At 43.2% G+C, this 20,561-nt stretch overlaps 1 protein-coding gene across 1 annotated transcript; it reads left to right on the top strand.

Annotated features, from left to right (window-relative positions):
- Nucleotides 1-189: 189 nt before the first annotated feature.
- LOC121851514 (tryptophan 2,3-dioxygenase-like) lies at nucleotides 190-19,433 on the top strand. The gene is made up of 12 exons (XM_042345390.1): nucleotides 190-317; nucleotides 2,196-2,289; nucleotides 3,038-3,128; nucleotides 3,266-3,336; nucleotides 7,392-7,519; nucleotides 8,393-8,579; nucleotides 9,313-9,420; nucleotides 10,368-10,479; nucleotides 17,025-17,082; nucleotides 18,126-18,205; nucleotides 18,439-18,529; nucleotides 19,216-19,433. The coding sequence occupies exons 1-12, from the start codon at nucleotides 283-285 to the stop codon at nucleotides 19,367-19,369; spliced, it is 1,209 nt and encodes a 402-aa protein (XP_042201324.1). The 5' UTR covers nucleotides 190-282; the 3' UTR covers nucleotides 19,370-19,433.
- The last annotated feature ends 1,128 nt before the right edge of the window (nucleotides 19,434-20,561 follow it).

The following is a 20,561-nucleotide window of genomic DNA, read 5'->3' as shown; positions in this document are numbered from 1 at the left end:
TCTTCAGTGAGTTGTAAAGCACCTGTGAATCATAAATAGACAATTCGGGGAACTTTTCTGGTGTTGTGCAACTGGTTTATAAATTTTACTCTTTTCTTATTTGAATTGCAGATTTATCTTGACGCATGTACCTCATGTGTATCCAGAGCACAGCTGATTGGTCGGCACAGATGAAAGAAAAGCTTTTTAAAAGAGATAGTTTTCAACCAGTGGCAAAGAAACTGTGGAGAAATAAGACAAGCACCAGAAATTCAACGTGGGACTGAAGATACTGAGAAAACCATGAGTGGCTGTCCGTTCTCAGGAAGAAAATTCTTGTAAGTCATTTATTTTCAAACTTGACTTCTTGAGATTTTTAATTTCAGAAACCTAAAGTATTTGCACACACATTTACAGCATTAGTTATTTCTTGGTTCTGCATGCTAGTGAGTAAATACTGTAAATATCCTGAAAATCAGCGTGGTAGGAAATATCAGTGTGATGTGCAAAGATTCTCTATATTCCAATACAATGCAAAATGACATTTGTTTAGCACCTTTCACATCGGGAGGACGTCCCAAAGCGCTGATTAATCAATTAATAATCTTATTAATATGCCACAGTGTTTGTCTACAAATACCCACCAGAGCACAATTCTTGTGAAACGCTTTGAGACATTTCAATGATGTGTTAAGGCGTTATATCAGACACTAGCTGTACCCATTGCAGCTTTGTTTGCAACCAAAGGATCCAATATGGAATGTAGATTGACGCACAGTTGGCAGGTCAATAAAGTCCAGGCGTCTAGGAAACACCTGTTAGAAAATAAAATCAGCCAAATCTGTAAGGAAATAACGCTAATTCTTTTAACCAGATATCAGACTGTTTTATTATTATTCGTTCATTATTCCCCAATATCCCGATGGGTCAGACCAAAGGCCGGTACAATCAACAGATCTTATAACTGAATAATACCACCGTAGATATCTCAAGCTCAACACTGTGTCTTTACAGCACACAAGCTTGATTCTTCATGCTTTCAGTCTTCTTGCTTACAGCTTTCAATCTTCCATCTGATATCCTTGGTCTTAGTGTTTCCAGCTCTCAGTCTTCCATCTCCGTACCCTTGTCTCCGCAGCCCAGGATGGCCCCATCTCCCGTATCCTTGTCTCCGCGACCAGGGACAGCCCCATACACAAAGTTATTGGAACTCTTATACCAACGTTCATCCAATCATGGTGCGGACATTAGATCACCTGGTCGAAATCATGCTAGGTATACGTGCCTCAGCACACATACACATTGTCCTTAAGATCCCTGTTATCTGATCTAATTGTCTAAGATAGAGGATTGATTAGTTTAAGGCTGTATCTGGTGCTCATTGTTTTGTGGTGCGGAATCATTAGTACATTCCTTTTAAGTGACTGGTTATTTCTTATCAGTATCCCGGGATGGTACCAAGGTCCTCTAGTTTAAGCAACTTGCTCATTAGTTGCTATTCTTGAGGGTTGCCTTCTGTCGGTTGGCCCTGTCAGAATCTAGCGACTTATTGCTCAGTCGAGATCCTGTGTCAACTGGTACCTTGGACCATTACCTCTGTGGGCTTGTTGTCATTTACTGATAAGAGGTGACCCCCTGCTACTGTCCGTTATTCTTTCAAAAACAGAGAAAACCAGATGTGTTCTATCCCATGACTGTCAGTCCAGTTGTCCCCCACACTTAACTTAAAAGTTAACCCATTCACAACATCTATTATGATTCTAGCAGTATACAAAAAGTGTATATTCTAACACACCTACACAAAATATCTTAAGAAGCCTGGAACACAGAGTCATACACCCTACCTGGGAACTACCATTTTGTTTGCTTTTGGCTATGTGTACTCTATATAGTTGTTCAGTGTTACCTTCATACTTACCCACCAATGGATTGATCAGTTATACTGTGATATCATTTGTAGTCTTCAATACATTTCTACATTTATTGGAAAAGTGGTTGGCTGTTCACTTTGATACCCCTATCACTCAAATGAGTTAAGTCACTCTCCTATTTTTAGCCTCACTCAAATGCTGATCCCCACAATTGGGAACAGCATCTGAGGGGAGAAATTCTTGGATATAACTATTTTGCTGAAACCACAGCCACGATGGAAAGAATTATGCTTTCTTGCTGTACATCTGTTACATCTGTTCTAAATCAATGGACTTTTCTTTCAGACACAAATCTCCATCAGGTGATAAAGGTGATGCATCACAAGCTGGAACAAACAAAGCCAGTAAGAGAGGAATATTATATGGGGAATATCTGCAGGTAAGTTCTGGGCTTTGATCTGATGGCTACCTGTTCTTTTTTAACTCCAAAGAATTATCTTCAAATGTTAACATCCTAAAGGCACATGGAAATAATTTGCTACAGGAGGCTGTTGAATCTAAGAATAAGATAATATTTGTACTTGATATAATAATAATAATAATAATAATAATAATAATAATAATCGTTGGATTTGATATAGATTTACCACATTGTCGAAACATCTCAAAGCACTTCACAGGATGTACTGTGGATTGACTGTTCATTCAGTGGTCGAAAACCAACAGACAGCTGTGCATGGCAATATCCCACAAACAGCCATGCAGTTAGCGGCCAACTCTTTTGGGGATTTGTTGGCCAGGACACCGGGAAACCTCCCTTCTTTTTTTCAGACAGTAACACAAGATCCTCAATGTCCACCCGAACAATCAGACAAGACCTCGGTCTAATGTCCCATCCGAAAAATGACACCCCAACAAGGCAACACCTCCCAGTAATGCACCAGAGTCTCAGCTCAAACTACATGATTGCAAGTCCCGACATGAGGCCTGAACCCATAGCCCTCTGACTCAGAGGTGAGAGCGCCACCATTGAGCCAGGCTAACAGACTTATAACAGTATAGTGCAATGTACCACTGACCACTCTAATGAAGAATAGGCAATAGGATGATGTGAATATTTGCAATGGGAAAATAGACAAGTTATGGCTCCAAGCTCCAATGTAACTTACATGCTTTCTCTTTTAAAGCTGGATAAAATAATCAATGCACAGGAACTAGAAAGTGTGAAGAAAGGAAATATGGTACACGATGAACATCTTTTCATCATTACCCACCAAGGTGAGATTGCTGGATAAATAACAGAAAATAATTCGACATTTAGCAGTATCATGGTTGGGAGAAACGTGTGTTACTGATTGAACAAATTATTCATGCAGATTAATTGAAGAAATTACTTTTTTTTACATAAATGGCAGCTTATGAATTGTGGTTCAAGCAGATTCTTTGGGAACTGGATTCAGTTCGAGAAATATTCCAGTATGGGCAGGTGGGTACTGCATTTTATTAAAGATCACTGCTATGAGTTCTAATTTAAGACACTTAAATGCTGAGATAGAGGAGTAATAATAATAATAATAATAATAATCCTTGCATTTGATATAGCGCTTTTCACGTCGGGAGGATGTCCCAAAGCGCTTCACAGACCACACTGTAAAGTGAATTGACTGTATATTTGTGGACGAATGCGGCAGCCAATTGCGCACAGAAATGTCCCACAAACAGTCGTAGATTGAAAATGACCAATTTAATTATTGTTTTTGGTTTTTGAAGGGATTATTATTAATCCCTAAGTAAGCAAGATTAGTGCCATAATACACTGTAATATGCACAGGAGCTTTGTATGTATAAAGCAGTCCATCGTTGCATAACAAACACATGGAAATATTGTACATTTATTTTGTTATTTGTATTAATAAGCAATGGGGGCAATGATGCTGGAACAACTTGTGTAGTGGTGCTGAATGATAAATTATTTATTATCACGCCAGCTTCTGACTATGGCGGTGGTAATAGGTGGGAGGGAGTAATAGTGCGGGGAGTGGGAGGTATGACAGTGTGGGGCATGGCTGGGAGGTATGACAGGGGCTGTTGGATGGGTGATGGCTGAGTGGGTATCTGTGACGCTGGCTAGGGGGTGTTGTTTGGGGGAGACAAGAGGATGCTGGGGGAGGGGCTGTGTCCCTCTGTGCCAGTACCTCGGGTCACGCTCTTCTGTTCTCCTCTTCTCATGCCAGAATCCCGAGCCCTGCTCTTCCGACCCTCATTGCCCCTGTGTGCCAACCCAGCCCCTCACTGTGTGCAAGCTTGGTCCCCTCACTGTGTCCATGCCAGCCCGGTCCTCTCACTATGTCCATGCCAGCCCGGCCCCCTCACTGTGTCCGTGCCAGCCCGGCCCCCTCACTGTGTCCATGCCAGCCTGGCCCTCTCACTGTATCCATGGCAGCCCAGCCCCCTCACTGTGTGCAAGTCCGGCCCTCTCACTATGTCCATGCCAGCCCGGCCCCCTCACTGTGTCCGTGCCAGCCCGGCCCCCTCACTGTGTCCATGCCAGCCCGGCCCTCTCACTGTGTTCATGCCAGCCCAGCCCCCTCACTGTGTCCATGCCAGCCCGGCCCCCTCACTATGTCCATGCCAGCCCGGCCCCCTCACTGTGTCCGTGCCAGCCCGGCCCCCTCACTGTGTCCATGCCAGCCCGGCCCTCTCACTGTGTTCATGCCAGCCCAGCCCCCTCACTGTGTCCATGCCAGCCCGGCCCCCTCACTGTGTCCATGCCAGCCCGGCCCTCTCACTGTGTTCATGCCAGCCCGGCCCCCTCACTGTGTGCAAGCCCGGCCCCCTCACTGTGTGCAAGACCGGCCCCTTCACTGTGTCCGTGCCAGTCCGGCCCCCTCACTGTGTGCCAGCCCGGCCCCCTCACTGTTTGTGTTTGCACTTGCCCTGGGTGCTGTGAGTAGCCAATTGCACCACCAGCAGGTGCACAGCACCCTTGTACTTCAAGTGGGTGAACCCCCAGCACCTATACATTAGGGTAAATTGTGGCATCCATTCTGATAATTATCTCCAGTAATAATTAGCACACTATAATCATTTTATGCCTTTGCCCCTCACCACCAGCATGGAATTTTTCCCTTCAGCCTGTTTAAATTGGATCAGTGTTATGTTTGATTTTAGTATAAAGAGGACTGAATTATACAATTTGCCAAATTCTAGACTGTCTGAAATGTTAAGAAAATAGAGTCAAAATTGGTCATTTACTTCATGCTATTTGTGGACATTGCTTTGTACAAATTGCTGCCACATTTGCCTGCAAAGTGCACATTCCCTGCACTTGACATTAAAGCTTGTGAAGCACTTTGAGATGTTCTCCCGCTGTGAAAGGTGCTGTAACACATGTAAAGAATATTATTAAAATGAATAAGAATTAATTCAGACCAAGGTGAAATTTCTCCTCATTTATTAATTTCTAATTTATTAATAAATAGTGCGCTTTTACATAACGTGTGTTACAGCAGTTAATTACTGCATAATGAAGACAAGAATAAAATACCACCACCAACAACAACTTGGATTTATATACCACCCTCCACGCCGGACGGAGTCTCAGAGTGCTTTATAGTAACGGATCCCGGGACCGAGCCAGGGGGAGGGGGAGGGAGGTGACCAAAGGCGCGGTCGAAAAGAAAGATCTTCAGCAGAGACCTGAAAATGGGAAGGGAGGGAGCGAGACAAAGGAAGTGAGGAAGGCGGTTCCAGAGCCTCGGGGCATAGTGGCTGAAGGCACAGCCACTGAGGGTGGAGCGGAGGACTCGGACGACGAGGAGGAGGCCAGATCCGGAGGAATAAAGGCAATGGGTACTGTTTTGAGGAGAGAGGAGGTCAGAGAGGTACGGGGGTGCAGAGGAGTGCAGGGACTTGAATACAAGGGTGAGGATCTTGAAATCGATTTTCTCTGGGATAGGCAGCCAAGGCAAATGCAAATCCGGAACCATTTGCGCTGTTCTGATATACACAATTTTTTTGTCATTTTAGCCCAAAGCTTTATACCTACGATTTCATTGAGAAAAAAAATATTTTCTAGCAAAAAAAGGTGTGAGAAGTAACAATTGGTCCAATGAGATATCATACATAGTATATGCCACCCAGGCAGATAAAGCACTGTGTCCAGCCAAGTATATTCAGAACTCTGCAGCTCGTGTACTGTCCCGCACCAGGCTTCGGGACCACATCACTCCCACCCTCGCTCGCCTCCACTGGCTCCCCATCCCCCAGAGGATTGATTTCAAGATCCTCATCCTCACCTACAAGGCCATTCACGGCCTTGCTCCCTCCTACCTCTCCAACCTACTATCCCCCTACCTACCTGCCCGTACCCTCCGTTCCTCTGGCTCCGGTCTGCTCCACGTCCCCTGCCCCAACCGCCCTACTATCGGTGGTCGGGCCTTCAGCCTCTCAGCCCCGAGGCTCTGGAACTCCATCCCCCAGTGCCTTCGCCTTGCTTCCTCCCTTTCCTCCTTCAAGGCCGGTCTCAAAACCTTTCTCTTTGACCGTGCCTTCAGCTCCCCTCTCGACTCTCTTCCTCCTCCTCGCTCCCTCCCTTCCCTCCCCTCACCCTGACCATTTCCCCCCTCCTCTCTCCCTCCCTTCCCTCCCCTCACCCTGACCATTTCCCCCCTGCTCGGGTCATGACCCAACTGTGCAGCGCCTTGGGACGTCCTCCTGACGTGAAAGGCGCTCTATAAATGGAATCTTGTTGTTGTTGTTGTTGTTGTATTCCAAAATAGATTACAAGATCACAAAACCGATTTGGATGAAGAAGGTCCTTTGACCCATCTGTTCTCAATTTTCCAGAATATCCACCCTATCAACTCCCCCATCACAGCATCAAGCTGTTTTTTAAACGCCGACAGTGTCCCAGCCTCAACTACCCTTCTTGGTAACCTGTTCCAGTTGTTAACTACCTACTTCAATAATTTTTCTGTAGAACCTATAATGGGGTCTAGTAATCATTAAAAACAGTGATTATTTACACTAAATATATATAATGGGAAATGCCTTCATAAAGACATAGAGAAAAGGATTGCTATTTTTAGCCATGCATTTATAATAACAATAATTATCCTTGCATTTGTTATATTGCTTTATCACATCTTCGAGACATCTCAAAGCGCTTCACAGAATGTACTCCAAAGTGAATTGACTACATTTTGTGGGTGAAAGGAGGCAACTAATTGCACACAGCTGTATCCCATAAGCATTCGTGGATTGCATGACCTAATTATTACTGTTATATTTTTAAGGGATTATTACACATGGAAAAGCTATCCGCCAATCGACTAACAACAGGGTTCCTCCTACTTACTGCTATATAAACAGAGGCATGTGGAGTAAGGAAACGCCCTGTCTGGGAATCGAACCCAGGTCCCCTCGGCTGCTGGAGAGTGCTCTAATCACTGAGCTACAGGACTTTTAATGTAAAGTATAGTGAGTGAGTATATGTAGGCAATCTGGTCAACTCCCAAACTGTGAAACATTGTGTTGCAGGTGAGAGATGAAAGAAATATGTTGAAAGTGGTTTCGAGAATCCATCGCATTGCTGTAATCCTTAAACTCTTGGTGGACCAGTTTGCGGTTATGGAAACAATGACGGCATTGGATTTCTTTGATTTCAGGTGAGGAAAACTTCAGGAGAGGAAGCTGACATACAAAAAGCCCCGAGTTCTATTTAGTCTACAGGTAGTCTACAAGTCCTATAAGTAGGCTTGCTGGTTTCCAATTTTTAATCGGTAAAAATAATTTTCTCCAATTCAAGGAAATGTAATTCCCATTGGATTTCTTTAGCATTTTTTTAATTGCTTAAACTACAAAGAAAGCTGACTTCCTGGTCATAAGGTTTTCAGCTGTCACTTCCTGCGTGCTGACATTGGAGATACTATTCTGTGCCTTGCACTCACATGCTTCACACAGGAATTGATATCCTGGCAATCTTGCAACTTCTTAATATAAGTATTTTGTAGTCGGAAAGATCACTAAGAAATAAAAAAAATACTATCCATCAAAATTAGCCAACAAATCCAAAACTGGCAACCTTACTGATAAGACCATTTTGTCTTAACATTTAAGATTGCATTACATTGGAGAAAATGTGTAAATTCAGTTTTAATTTGGATGATGGTTTGGATGATGGGTTCTTTTTACTGGGTCAAAAAAGGGAGAGGGTTCGAAGCCACTATACACAGAGGCCTCACCAAAATGGTAGTGGATAAATATTGTGGAAAATAATAAAGGGAAGGGGGAAATGAAAGGGAATATGAATATTCCCCTAATATCCCTATTAGAATAGCTCTAATGGGGAGGGGACTCGCAAAGGCACAGTGGAGTAAATGGCCTCCTTCTGTACTTTAAACATATACTGTCCTGGAAGTATGAACGATGCATCTTAATTCTGAAATATAATTTGCTCAGAAATATATGTGTAACAGAACTAGATGACTGAAGTTGGCTGCTTTCAAAACTAATTGTTTCCTATTACCTCAATTGTAAAGGAATTATTTAGTCCCTGCATCCGGATTTCAGAGTATGCAGTTTCGCTTGATGGAGAATAAGATTGGAGTTCTTGAGAGCTTGCGAGTTCCTTACAGTAGAAAGCACTACAGGGACAACTTCAAAGGGAAGGAGAATGAACTGCTCCTTTTATCTGAGCAAGAACCAACACTAGTACAGCTTGTCGAGGTACCTGACATGACCCCTTAAATAGTATTCAGCTTAGTAACTGTGATAAAAAGCCTTTCTGTTACAGATTTTGAGTACAAGACAACGAATAAGATAATGTCAGTTTAGTGAGCAGCAGAGTCTGGGCTTGAAGCTGTGGATTCTTTACAAAGTTGTCATGGAGCTAAATTATCATTTTGCAGTGAAGGACATGGGATTCTCTTTTTAAAAGAAATAAAGTTTCCCTATTCGTAAGCTATGTTATCAATATATGTTGTGTTAAGCCCAATGTCACCGGCTCTCCAAGTCTGTCACATGGATTGGACTGAAGCACACGTCATGCATCAGATTAATCTATCAGTCTGCAGAATTATTATGGTTCTGGACTGTAATCATTTACATACTATTGACTGACACTCATATCACATTACCCAACAGTCCAAATCCATGGGCTAGCAAGTCCAATGTGCACTTTGGGACAACATTGGACCTAACACTATGTGATCCTTGAACAGCAAAGTCGAGTCGTATTGCCAACAATGTTTTGGTTAACACATCACAGATCACCATTTCACCCCAGCAATGTTCAAGTTTCAATGTAACTTCTTGCTTTCCTACCTAGTTTGGGGATTTTTTTTAAATGTTGCTTCACTTAGTTTTCAATCATATTTTAATTCTTAATGCCTTGGGATGTCCTCCCGACGTGAAAGGCGCTATACAAATGTAATCTTGTTTTTGTTGTAATATTTTAAAGCAATGGCTGGAACGAACGCCTGGACTTGAGCCTGATGGATTTGATTTCTGGGGTAAACTGAATACCAACATTGACATTGGCCTGAGGGGAAATTATGCTGAAGTTCAGGTACACATCACCATCTGAAGACATATCATAGAGCAGCATTGTCACATGTTAACGTATTCACCTTTAACATAGAAAAATATGGTATTCCTAAATGCATTCTGCTCCCTAGTCATACAATCACAAGATTGGTTTGGATTAAGAAGGCCCTATGATCTTACCCACTCTATTCTCTCATTACAGAAATGAGCTCTTATCAACCACCCTTCCTAATAACCTGTTCCAGTTGCTAATTAATCTCTGGATAAAGAAATAGTACCTGTGTCTGTCATGAAATGGCACTTTGCATATTTAAACCTATGGCTTTCTATTCTGCTGCCTTGCCCCAGCCAAGGCTCAATTTTACACTGAGTAGACATTTGATTAATTGAATCATTGGGCTGTGTGAAACAGCATTTAGTGCAAACAAGATAACATAACTGAGTAAATAAAATGTATTTATTTGAAAGAATTTCCAGTGCCTTGGGACATCCTCCCTATGTGAAGGGCACTATACAAATGTAATTTTGTGTTGTATTTTTATTGTAACTTATTTTGGTGAAGTGCGAGGGTGGTATAGTAAATCGAGCTGTAGCTTATGAATTGGGACTCGCTGATTTGAATCCTAGTCAATGGTTAAGTTTGCTGGTCTCAGTCAGCTGGTGAATGGCCTGCTGACACTCACTGTCAAGGCTCATACATGGATAATGGCCACTTAGCATTGTACTGAAGGGAAACTAACACCCCGTGAAATCAAACTCCAACAACAAGAAGTCAGGCCAGAAATAGGAATCCATACTAATGGGAAGAAAAGTAAAAAAACACTGTTTTGGGGAGTCATTGTGATAGAAAATTTGCTTTGAAATTGGATTTGCAGGTATTTGAAGAGAAACTATTTTGAAAGTTGTAAAAGATATTCAGAGTTCAACCAGCAAAGAAATTAGCAATGCAATCTCTTTGGTTTTCCATAGTCAAAGCCTGATTCTGAGGAGAAGGAAGAGCAGTTGGAGGAACTCAACAGAAAAAAAGAAGTGCTTACAGCTCTGTTTGATGAGAAACGCCATGAACATCTACTGAGTAAAGGTACACAAGTCTCCATTTTATAAAAATGAGTCAACTGTGCTTATTTTGGAACTTGTTAATAAGAGCAGTGTAGTGAAATGAATAGTTTAAGACCAGAGTGGTGGAACTTTGCCAGTGCATTCTTGCTTCAAGAATGACTTGACTTTTTTACTTCATATTACATGAAGGTTTGCTGACCATGTGCAATGGACTCTGTTCACTCCAGACTCTAGGACCACCGCAGTCCTGACACAATGTCTGACAGACATCATCCTAGATGATAGCTAACTTTCTACAGTTGAACATCAACAAGACGAAGGCCCTCCTGATTTGCTCCCATTAGCACCTCCACAACTCAGGCGCTCACAGCAACACAACAACAACAAAATTACATTTTGTTGACTGCACTGGACAGTCAGAGGTCAAGATCCGAGCATGGGGGAGGGGTGGGGGAGGGTTGAAGGAAGGCAGAGAGGTGGGAGGGCATCTGAAGGCATAATCGAAGAGGAGGGTTTTGATAACAGCCTTGAAGGAAACAAGGGAGGAAGCAAGGAGAAGGGACTATGGGATGGAGTTCCAGATCATGGGGGCAGAGAGGCTAAAAGCCCGGCCACCGATGGTTGGGCAGGAGACATGGAGCAGGCCAGAGCCTGCAGAACAGAGGGAGTGTGCAGGTTGGTAGAGAGTCAGCAGGTTAGAGAGGTAGGAAGGGGCAAGGCCATGGATGCCTTGAAAGTGAGGACGAGGATCTTGAATTTGATCCTCTGAGGGATGGGGAGCCAGTGGAGTCGGGAGAGGGTGGGATTGATGGGGTCATGGAACCTGGTGCGTGAGAGTACATGAGCTGCAGAGTTTTGGATGATCTGCATCTTGTGAAGGGAAGAGCTGGGAAGGCCGTTGAGGAAGGAGTTTCCATAATCGAGACTTGATGTGACGAATCCGTAGGTGGGTTTCAGCAACCTGAGGGTTGAGGCAGTGGCGGAGTCTGGCAATGTTGTGGAGGTGGTGGTAGACAGTGCCGGTCATGGTGCGGATGTGGGGGAGAAAGGACATTTCAGGGTCAAACAAGACACCCAGGTTCCTGACTGGCTTAGTGAGGTTGAGTGTGCAGCCATGGAGGCTGATGCTGCCAGCGTCCGAGGTGCGGAAGTGCTGGCACGAGCCAATCAGAAGAGCCTTAATCTTACTGACGTTCAGTTGGAGAAAGTTGTTCCTCATCCAGTGATGTCGGATAGGCAGTCAGTCAGGGCACCAGTAGTCCTGGAGTTCAGGGTAAAGGCAGAGAGATAGAGTTGGGTGTCATCCGCATACATGTGGAAATTTATCCCATGTCTGCGGATGATGTCACCATAGGGGAGCATGTAGAGGGTGAAGAGGAGGGGACTGAGGACAGAGCCCTGAGGAACACCGCACGAGACGCTGCGGGGGCTGGAAGAGAAGCCGTTTGCAGAGACGAAATGGAGGCGGTGTGAAAGATAGGACCTGAACCAGTCAAGGACAGAACCTTGAAGGTTGAGGTGGGAGGAGAGGCGATGGATGAGGATTGAGTGGTCCACGGTGTCAAAGAGGACGAGGAGGCAGAGGGAACCCTGGTCACACATGGTCAGGATGTCATTTGTGACCTTGACCAGAGCAGTTTCCGTACTATGGGCAGCATGGAAACCCAATTGGAGGGGCTCATGGAGGGAGTGGGAGGAGAGGAAAGAGCGAAGCTGGGAGGGAACGGCTCTCTCAAGGACCTCAACCAGAAAAGGGAGGTGGGAGATGAGCCGGTAGCTGGATAGCTGTGATGGGTCAAGGGAAGGTTTCTTCAAGGTGGGGGTGATAGTAACTGTTTTGAAGGGGGAAGGAACAGTGCCAGATGACAGGAGAGGTTGATGATGTCAGCGAGTAGTGGGGCAAGGAGGTGGAGCTACAGTGGAGTCCTGTAGCTCAGTGGTTAGAGCACTCGCTTTGCAAGCGAGAGACCTGAGTTCAATTCCCGGCAGTGCGAAACCTTGGGCAAGTTTCCTTACTCCACACGCCTAATAATAATCCCTCCAAAACCCCCCAAAAAATAATAAATTGGTCATTTTAAATCTACGACTGTTTGTGGGACATTGCTGTGCGCAATTGGCTGCCGCGTTCGCCCACAAATATTCAGTCAATTCACTTTACAGTGTGTTTTGTGAAGCGCTTTGGGACGTCCTCCCGACGTGAAAAGCGCTATATCAAATGCAAGGATTATTATTATTATTATTATTTAAGGAGAAGGGTGGGGATGGGGTCGAGGGAACCGGTGATGGGCTTCATGGAGGATATGGTGGTGATGATAGAGGAGGGGGTGACAGGTTCAAAAGTGTGGAAGGAGTGATGGGTAGTGGTCGATGTGAGGGGGGTAGGGAGGGGGTGGAAGTTGGAAGAGCAATGGCAGCTGAGCGGATTTCCTCGATTTTGGACTCGAGGAAGTCCAGCATTTCCTCGAAGTGGGAGTCGGCGGAAAAAATCTGCGAGGCATGGCAGGGAGGGCAGAGGATCCGATTGGTGGTGGAGAACAGGAGCCTGAGGTTGCCCTTCGACTCCAGGATTAACCTGGAATAGAAGGATGATTTGGCTGAGGCGAGAGCGGAGCAATAGGTTTTGATGAGGTCCAGCCAGATGTGCCGGTGGACCGTTAGGCCAGATTTGAGCCAAGTACGTTCGGCTGACCGCACCAGGCCCTTGTGAACCAAGATGAGGATTGGGAATAGGAGGCAGTTTGGGAGGTGAGGGGGGCAAGGGCGGTGAGTGTGGTGGAGAGGGTGCTGTGGAGAAGAGTAAGCGCAGCGAGTGGGTTAGTGCGAGAGGTGGGCCAGAGGGGGAGGAGTTCAGAGAACTCGAGGGCAACGGAGAGGGATTGCGGGGGAGATCTTCTTCCACAGTAGAAGATGATGATAGGTTTCGAGGCAGTGGGGAGAGGGATATAGGAGTTGAGGGAGATGAAATGGTGCTCAGAGATGGCCTTGTCAGTGATAGTGACTTCCGAGACACTGAGGCCCCGAGTAATCACCAAGTTGAGCGGGTGACCGTGGGTGTGGGTAGCAGAGTGGATGTGGAAGGAGAGTTTGAGAGAAGTGAGGAGAGAGGAGAAGTCTGAGGAGGTGGAGCAAGGGGGGATGAAGTGGAAGTTGAAATCACCTAGGAGCAGAGGCAGAGGGAAGCAAGGAAGGTGGAGATGTCAGAGATGAAGGTGGGGGAGGATTTTGGGCGCGGTAAATTAGGAGAATTTTTAGTGAGAGGTGGGAGGGATGGTAGAGTGTAAGGTGTTCAAAACAGCGTAATGAGCTGGTGGAGTAGAGGGATAGGGCAAGTGAAGCCTTGGAGAGGTGGGCCACACCACCAACACAACAGTTGGGGTGTGGGGCATGGTGGTAGGTGTAACGGGTTGGTGTGGCCTCAGTGAGGGGGAAGGTGTCACCTGGGGTGGTCCAGGTTTCCACGAGCGCCATAAACATTATAAACATAAACATTGGTATTTGGCAATATTAACAATTTTTCTGTTTTGTATGGTAATGAATCTTGCAGACATTGATACCCAATTGTGTGCAGTTTAATTTTTTACTTTTAAGAGAAAAGTGAAGGTTAATCATGATTCTCATTTTATAAGATTTTGCTGAGTAAAGTTCAACTTTATGAAAAATCATTTAAAAAAACTGGCAGAATCTTAAATGTCTTAAATATAGTCAGGATCTTATTGCAGATGGAGCGGACGTTTTGAAGGCCAATGCGGAGTGGACAGTAAGCAGGGGGGTGTATAAGATGGGAAGGTGTAGTGGATTGGTTGGCAGGGAGGGTGGTGATGCGGATGAGGGAGAAGAGGTTAGCCCCTGGGGTCTGGGTCCGGGGTGGTTTGCAGCGGTAGTGGGGAGTGGGGCAGCCGATGTAGCTGCTGCTGGACAGCCAACACTGAGTGCCACGATGAGCCCGGATGAGGATTCCCAGGCTGGTGTAGAGGGAGGCAGTGGGGGGTCAAGCAGAGATAGGAGGTGAGGAGGGCGGAGAGAGAGCAGGACAGAGCGGGAGAGTTGAGGGAGGGGGGCATTTTGAGGGAGAGCCAGCTCGGGTCAGGGGCGGCAGCCAAGATGCGCACGCTAAGATGAGAGGCAGTGGATTAGTGGGACATTAGTGCAGGAGGCTGTGGGGGCTAGAGGTAGACAGCATCACGATCCAGGGATGCACACTCCACCTCACTGAGCCAGTCTGGAACCTTGGCATCTTGTTTGACACCTCAACTGTCCTTTCTACCTGACATCTGTGCCATGACCTGCTCTGCTTTCCTCCAGCTCCGCGACTTTACATTAGCTTACTTCATTTCTACTGTAGTTTTTTGGGGGGGCAAGACCTGGCTCAATATTGTTTAGGGGACAACTGCTTGAATTTCCATTCTTGTGAGGTTTGAGCAAAGGGCTCACCCTTGCTGAAGGTTTATAACTAATATTGCTGTAATAGAGATCAAGTGTAACATAATTGGAATGGCTTTGTTATTCCATAGAGGGAATGGGGAAGGGAAGATTGAAATCTGCAATAATATGCAGATTTACATGCAATACTAAGTTACAAAATATTTGTAAAAGAGCCATATTGTTTTCAGCTAACATTGGCAGTGGAATAGAACATTGTAAATATTTACCCAATCAATAACTCTTAACTTGGAATGAGCCTGAGTATTGTGAAAATGCAAATCGTAATTTTCACTTAAGTTCGATTGAAATGTGCACATTTAGCACTCTTTGAGACAATCTATAATATGGAATTTGATGGATTTCAACTGCTGCTATTGTAATTAACAATTCAAAGTCATACTTTGACCCAAAGTTCCTTACATTACTGTGACTGGTAATATTCATCATGTGAACAAATAGTAGTCTGGAAGATCACTATCTAATACTGTGCATCATCAATGTCAATGTACTTTGTGACTTGAGGAAATATTTGCAAACAAGAATCTCAATTTGGAAAACAAATTCTTGATGACATATCCTAATCGCTCTAAAGTGTTAAGAACTGTAGCTAGAAACTAACTTTGAGGTTTTAAAAGGTTTGTGAATCCCTTTATTAAACTGACCAAGACACAAATTAATTTAGTTTCACTTATTATGACACTATCTCTGTCATGTCTCTAACGTAAAGGGCAGTAAATTATTAACCCACAGTGGTTGGCCAATATGTATCTTCTGTGTGCAAATGGTAGCAATGGCCAGTTTTTATTTTGTTTAATCAGTTAAAATCCAATCCTAAAAAAAAGTATCCTGTCCCACCATCCTTTGTCACTTTCTTCCATTAGCAAATTCCTCTCTACTCCTGGTTTAGCCTCCTCTTCCTGGAGTGCAATTCCATAGGCACGTGTTGTCCTCTGGTATCTGGCTCAAGCGGCTATTCATGTGTGAGCCTCAGCCCCGAGAGATGGCAGAACATTTGACTGTAGAAAGCATCAGTCAAGTCTGAGTTCTTGTCATCCGGCTGCCACACATGTACAACTAAGAGTAGAGTGTGCTGAAGAGGGATGAGGAGCAGTAACCTTGTCTGATTTTAGCCTCCCCTATCCCTGGGAAGCCTGCTCAAATTCAGCTTCTCCATGCAAACCCCAAATCAACAAACTTAGCATGGACCGGGATTTGAACTAGTGAGTTCCTGGTCCATCAATTGCAACTCTCTCCAATACACCAGTTAGGTCCAACTGGCAGCCGCATCCAACCACCCCACCCCCACCTCCATTTCATCTGGACCACCCACTCCCTCCATAAACCAATACATGTTATGTTTCTGGAAAGGAAACACAAAAATATTGCTTATGCAGCTCGCAGACTTTTCTCAAATAGGTCACCTGGCCCTCAGCAGCCAATAGGTTGGATCACTCCGCACTACACCATCAGGGCTGCACCAAATCCTGCACTTTTATTAGAATTGAAAAAGTGGTGGTCTTTTACTGAATGAGAATCAGCAATATGCCACCCTTACTAAACCATGTAATCTACTCCTGATCTGGTCCTCAACAATATAGCTCAGCCCCAATCTCAGAGGAACTCCCAATGCTACTTCACCAACGTGATACTTCCTTTTCTTACATCTGCTGTCCTGTAGTCTTGCTGTCTGAGATGGCCAAATCGTGCATTTTTAAGCTGCAACTACAAAAAATGTCCTCCTGATATGAAAGATCTTATACCAAATGCAGTGATTATTATTGAAACAGGCTTCAAAGTTAAAATAAATTCAACAATTTACCAAATTCTGTACACTGAAATTAAAAAAAGTAATAATAATTCTCACATTAGATATAGTGCCTTTCACATCAGGAGGATGTCTCAAAACACTTTACAGATTATATACACTTTTATATTAACAGAATAAATCGAGACTGAGGTGAAATTTCAGCCCAAGCCTGCCCTGTATTCAGTGAGTTCCAGCAGTTATTATTTCAGGAAGAAAATGTTAAAAAATAAATAGCTAGGATGAACACAAGATTAATTGCACTGTTTTCCTCATCATTCCCCTGACAATCATGTTCATTCATTGGCAGTGGCTGCTTGTGCTGTGCTTTTTATCTTCAGGTGATCGAAGACTGTCTTATAAGGCACTGAAGGGAGCTCTTATGATCTACTTTTACAGGTCAGTAGAGTCAAGAGAATACATTGAGGAGACTTATTTGAGAACATTGTGATCTTTCACCTTCGGGGTCTGGATTTCATTCCTACCCAGACTGATGGGATGAACGTTTTATCTAAATGGTGCTGTTTCCTGTTTCTCGGATATCATAGGGGTCAATTTCCAGGAAGTAATTCTTGCAATTTCAATAATAATTCTTGCACTTGATATAGGGCCTTATTACTTTGTAGAAAAAATCTTGAAACTCTTCACAGGAGCACTACTGTTAAGTGTAGTGACTGTGTATTTGTAGGTGAACGTGGCAGCCAATTTGGACACAACAATGTCCCACAAACAGCCATGAACTGAATGACCAATTTTATCTGGTGGAATTTACTATTAGTTAGTTCTTCTGCTAGGACAAAGGAAGTATTAGGAGTATGGGATTATGTTCAACAAATAATCTTCTTATGTTTCAGACATCATTTTAAATCTGAAATTTATCACCACATTGAGTTGCCAATCTCAGTCAGGCTGTTATCTGTTTATCTCAATGCTCCTGCATAGCTCCTTGCATTGATCACCAACTGCTTTTTATATGAACCGTTTTGAAATAGAACTTTAGCATGTCAAAAAGTCTCAATGTGATTCACAGAGGTTTCTGTGCAGATCCTGTGCATTTGTAGGTAAATGTGGCAACCAACAATATAACAATGTCTGCAAACATCTATGAGGTAAATCATATTTTTTATAATGACACAGGGAGAAATTCATTTCTCTTTTATGAATAGTACCTTGTGATCTTTAACATCCACCTGAACAGGCAGATCAGATGCTGTCCAAATGAACCTCTGACAATCCATCTCTCCTACTATCACTGCATTGGAATGTCAGCCTAGAATATGAGCTCAAAGTCCTGTTATGGGGCTTGAACCCACATCTTCTGACCCTGAATCAAGAGTGCTACCAGCTCAGCCAGGCATTGGCAGAGTTCTGGGAACATGTCTATTAACTTGGCCGGGAATAGTATTTTATTGTTTAATTTGCTTTGCGTTTTTAATTGCCAGAGAAGAACCACGCTTCCAGATACCATTCCAGTTACTGAATTCTCTCATGGATATCGATACCCTCATAACTAAATGGAGATGTAAGTTTAACCTTGAATCAACAACAACAACTTATACTTTTATAACATCTGTCATGTAAGCAAAAATCACAAAGTGCTTTACAGAAATGATGTAAAACACATGATCAAAGGCATGGCCATAGAGGTAGGGATTTTGAAGAGTTTAGAAGACAGGGAGATCAGATACCTTGAAACACTTAAATAAGACTTCTGTAACCATTTAAAAGAAAAGATTTCTTTCCCTTTTCTTCCAGACAACCATGTGTGCATGGTGCAGAGGATGATTGGAAGTAAGCTTGGCACTGGTGGATCCTCTGGCTATCAGTATTTGCGTTCTACCATGAGGTAGGATTAAAGGACAATTCCTATTTCAGATTCAAAAGGACGTGTTGTTGTTGTCTTTGTGATGATCAAAGCTTCTGAGAAGTTTATTATAGCATGTGAGAGTTTTACCAATGAAACCTATCCAGTCTAACCTTTTATCTTTCGAGATGTTATCCTTACCATACCAGCGCCTTGGTATGTCCTCCTGACGTGAAAGGCAGATACAAATTCAAAGCATTGTTGCTGTTGATACCTGTCTTCCTCTGTCTCTTGGTACCCATTCAATTTGGAGGTGGGAGTAACTTCGAAAAAAAAACCTGGCCTTTCATTTTACAAAATCACAAGAAAAGTTTGGCAATTTATAAATTGTCCTTTGGACAACTAGATCTCGTCCTTCCGGAATACCCGCACTACCGTTCTCCTATTAGTTATCAAACTGCTTCATAAATGAGTTCAGCATCCTTTAAGTTTAATTTTAATAAATGACAACACCAAATTCCATTTGTATCACTCTTTTCATGTTGGGAGGACGTTCCAAGGCGCTGGACAGTCAAGGCTTTTGACCTGAGCCAGGGGATGGGATCAGGAGCGATGGAGGGTAGGGGTAGGAGGTTAACCAAGTATGAATATTTATTATAATAATATTTGTAATAATAACACAGTATGAATATTTATTAATTTGACTTATTTTTAAATGAACAATATAGTGATCGATACAAGGTATTTGGCGATCTGTTCAACCTTGCAACATTCTTGGTGCCAAGGCATTGGATTCCAAAGCTGACCCCTTCAAACCACAAATTTCTTCACACGGTTGAGTGCTGCGATAGCTCATACTTCAGCAGTGAGGACTCTGATTAACATGAAAATCAACTAAATATGACTGTATATTTTCCTCAAAATACATTAAAAAAGGAACACGCAACAAGGGTTATGAATGTTGATTTTGTAAAGTAAAACTATCTATTACAGCTGAGCACATTTTGTTTGTACTTTGTCTGCTAAGATTTTTTGCTATTAGACCTGCATATTATGCTTCAGCATCTATCAGTATCCAGAAAAACTAGTTATTATGCTTTGTTTTTGTGCACATGTTACAAAAGGTGACTTGGCCCTACATCTGTTCAGTTCTAGATTTTATCTTTAGTTTTGAATAGCTGCTACAAGACACACGTTATACCCAGATATGAAATGGATAATACAGCCTTTAGATAGAACCCAGCGATCACGTTCAGTATAGTTGCGTTCAGTTTTTCAGGCATATTGCAAACAGACAACGAGGTAAAGTAAATCTAGTTTAGTTCAAATTCCAACAATCCAAAGAAATCATCGGAAAGTAAAATGTGGAAATGCAGTTTTAATCTTATAATAATCCATGCATATGATATAGTGCCTTAATCAGGTCTTTGAGATGTCTCACATTTTTGAGATGTCTCAAAGCGCTTCACAGAATATAATGTAAAGTGAATTGATTCTATATTTTGTGGGCGAAACGCTTACTTTCTGGGTTGGATTGGTAAAAGTTTTTAAAGGTGATAGAGTAGTAACTAAAGTGTCTTATTATAATTGAAACTCTCTCCCGCACAGACAACCAAATAACATACACTCCCATGTTAAGCTTTACATTCCCATTTACATTACCTCCCTCGCTCCCTCTCTTTCTCTCCCTCACTCACTCTTGCCTTCTGTCGCTCAACCCCCTCTCGACGACTTGATAAGGCGCTATATCAAATGCAAGGATTATTATTATTAACATGAAATTATTTATTATTACCTCATGTAAATATGAAACTATTTATGTGAAACATGATAAAGAATACACACAATTTTACTTTTTCCAAGTTCTTCAATTGAAACTTTTGCTAAATTGTGTTCATATTTAAAATAATGATCAATTGAGGGAGTGCCCTTCCCTCCGAAAAGTAGGGAAAATTTTGTAATGTTTTGTAGGTATTAAGCTTCATGGTATAATAATATTCCACTGTGAAATGCCAATGTGGTACTTGCATGGGATCCAAAACCGTCCCATTGCCTCTCCCCTAAAGATCAACCA

Source organism: Callorhinchus milii, unplaced genomic scaffold (genome assembly GCF_018977255.1).
Source record: "Callorhinchus milii isolate IMCB2004 unplaced genomic scaffold, IMCB_Cmil_1.0 Scaffold44, whole genome shotgun sequence".
Lineage (NCBI taxonomy): Eukaryota > Metazoa > Chordata > Chondrichthyes > Chimaeriformes > Callorhinchidae > Callorhinchus > Callorhinchus milii.
Note: the sequence above shows the minus strand (reverse complement) of the source record. Positions and strands in the feature narration are given on the sequence as shown.

Coding starts and splice junctions, on each gene's coding strand:
- LOC121851514 (XM_042345390.1), top strand. CDS start 283: ATGAGTGGCTGTCCGTTCTCAGGAAGAAAATTCTT. Junction 9,421..10,367: donor GAAATTATGCTGAAGTTCAG/GTACACATCACC, acceptor GGTTTTCCATAG/TCAAAGCCTGATTCTGAGGA. Junction 17,083..18,125: donor CTTATGATCTACTTTTACAG/GTCAGTAGAGTC, acceptor TTTAATTGCCAG/AGAAGAACCACGCTTCCAGA.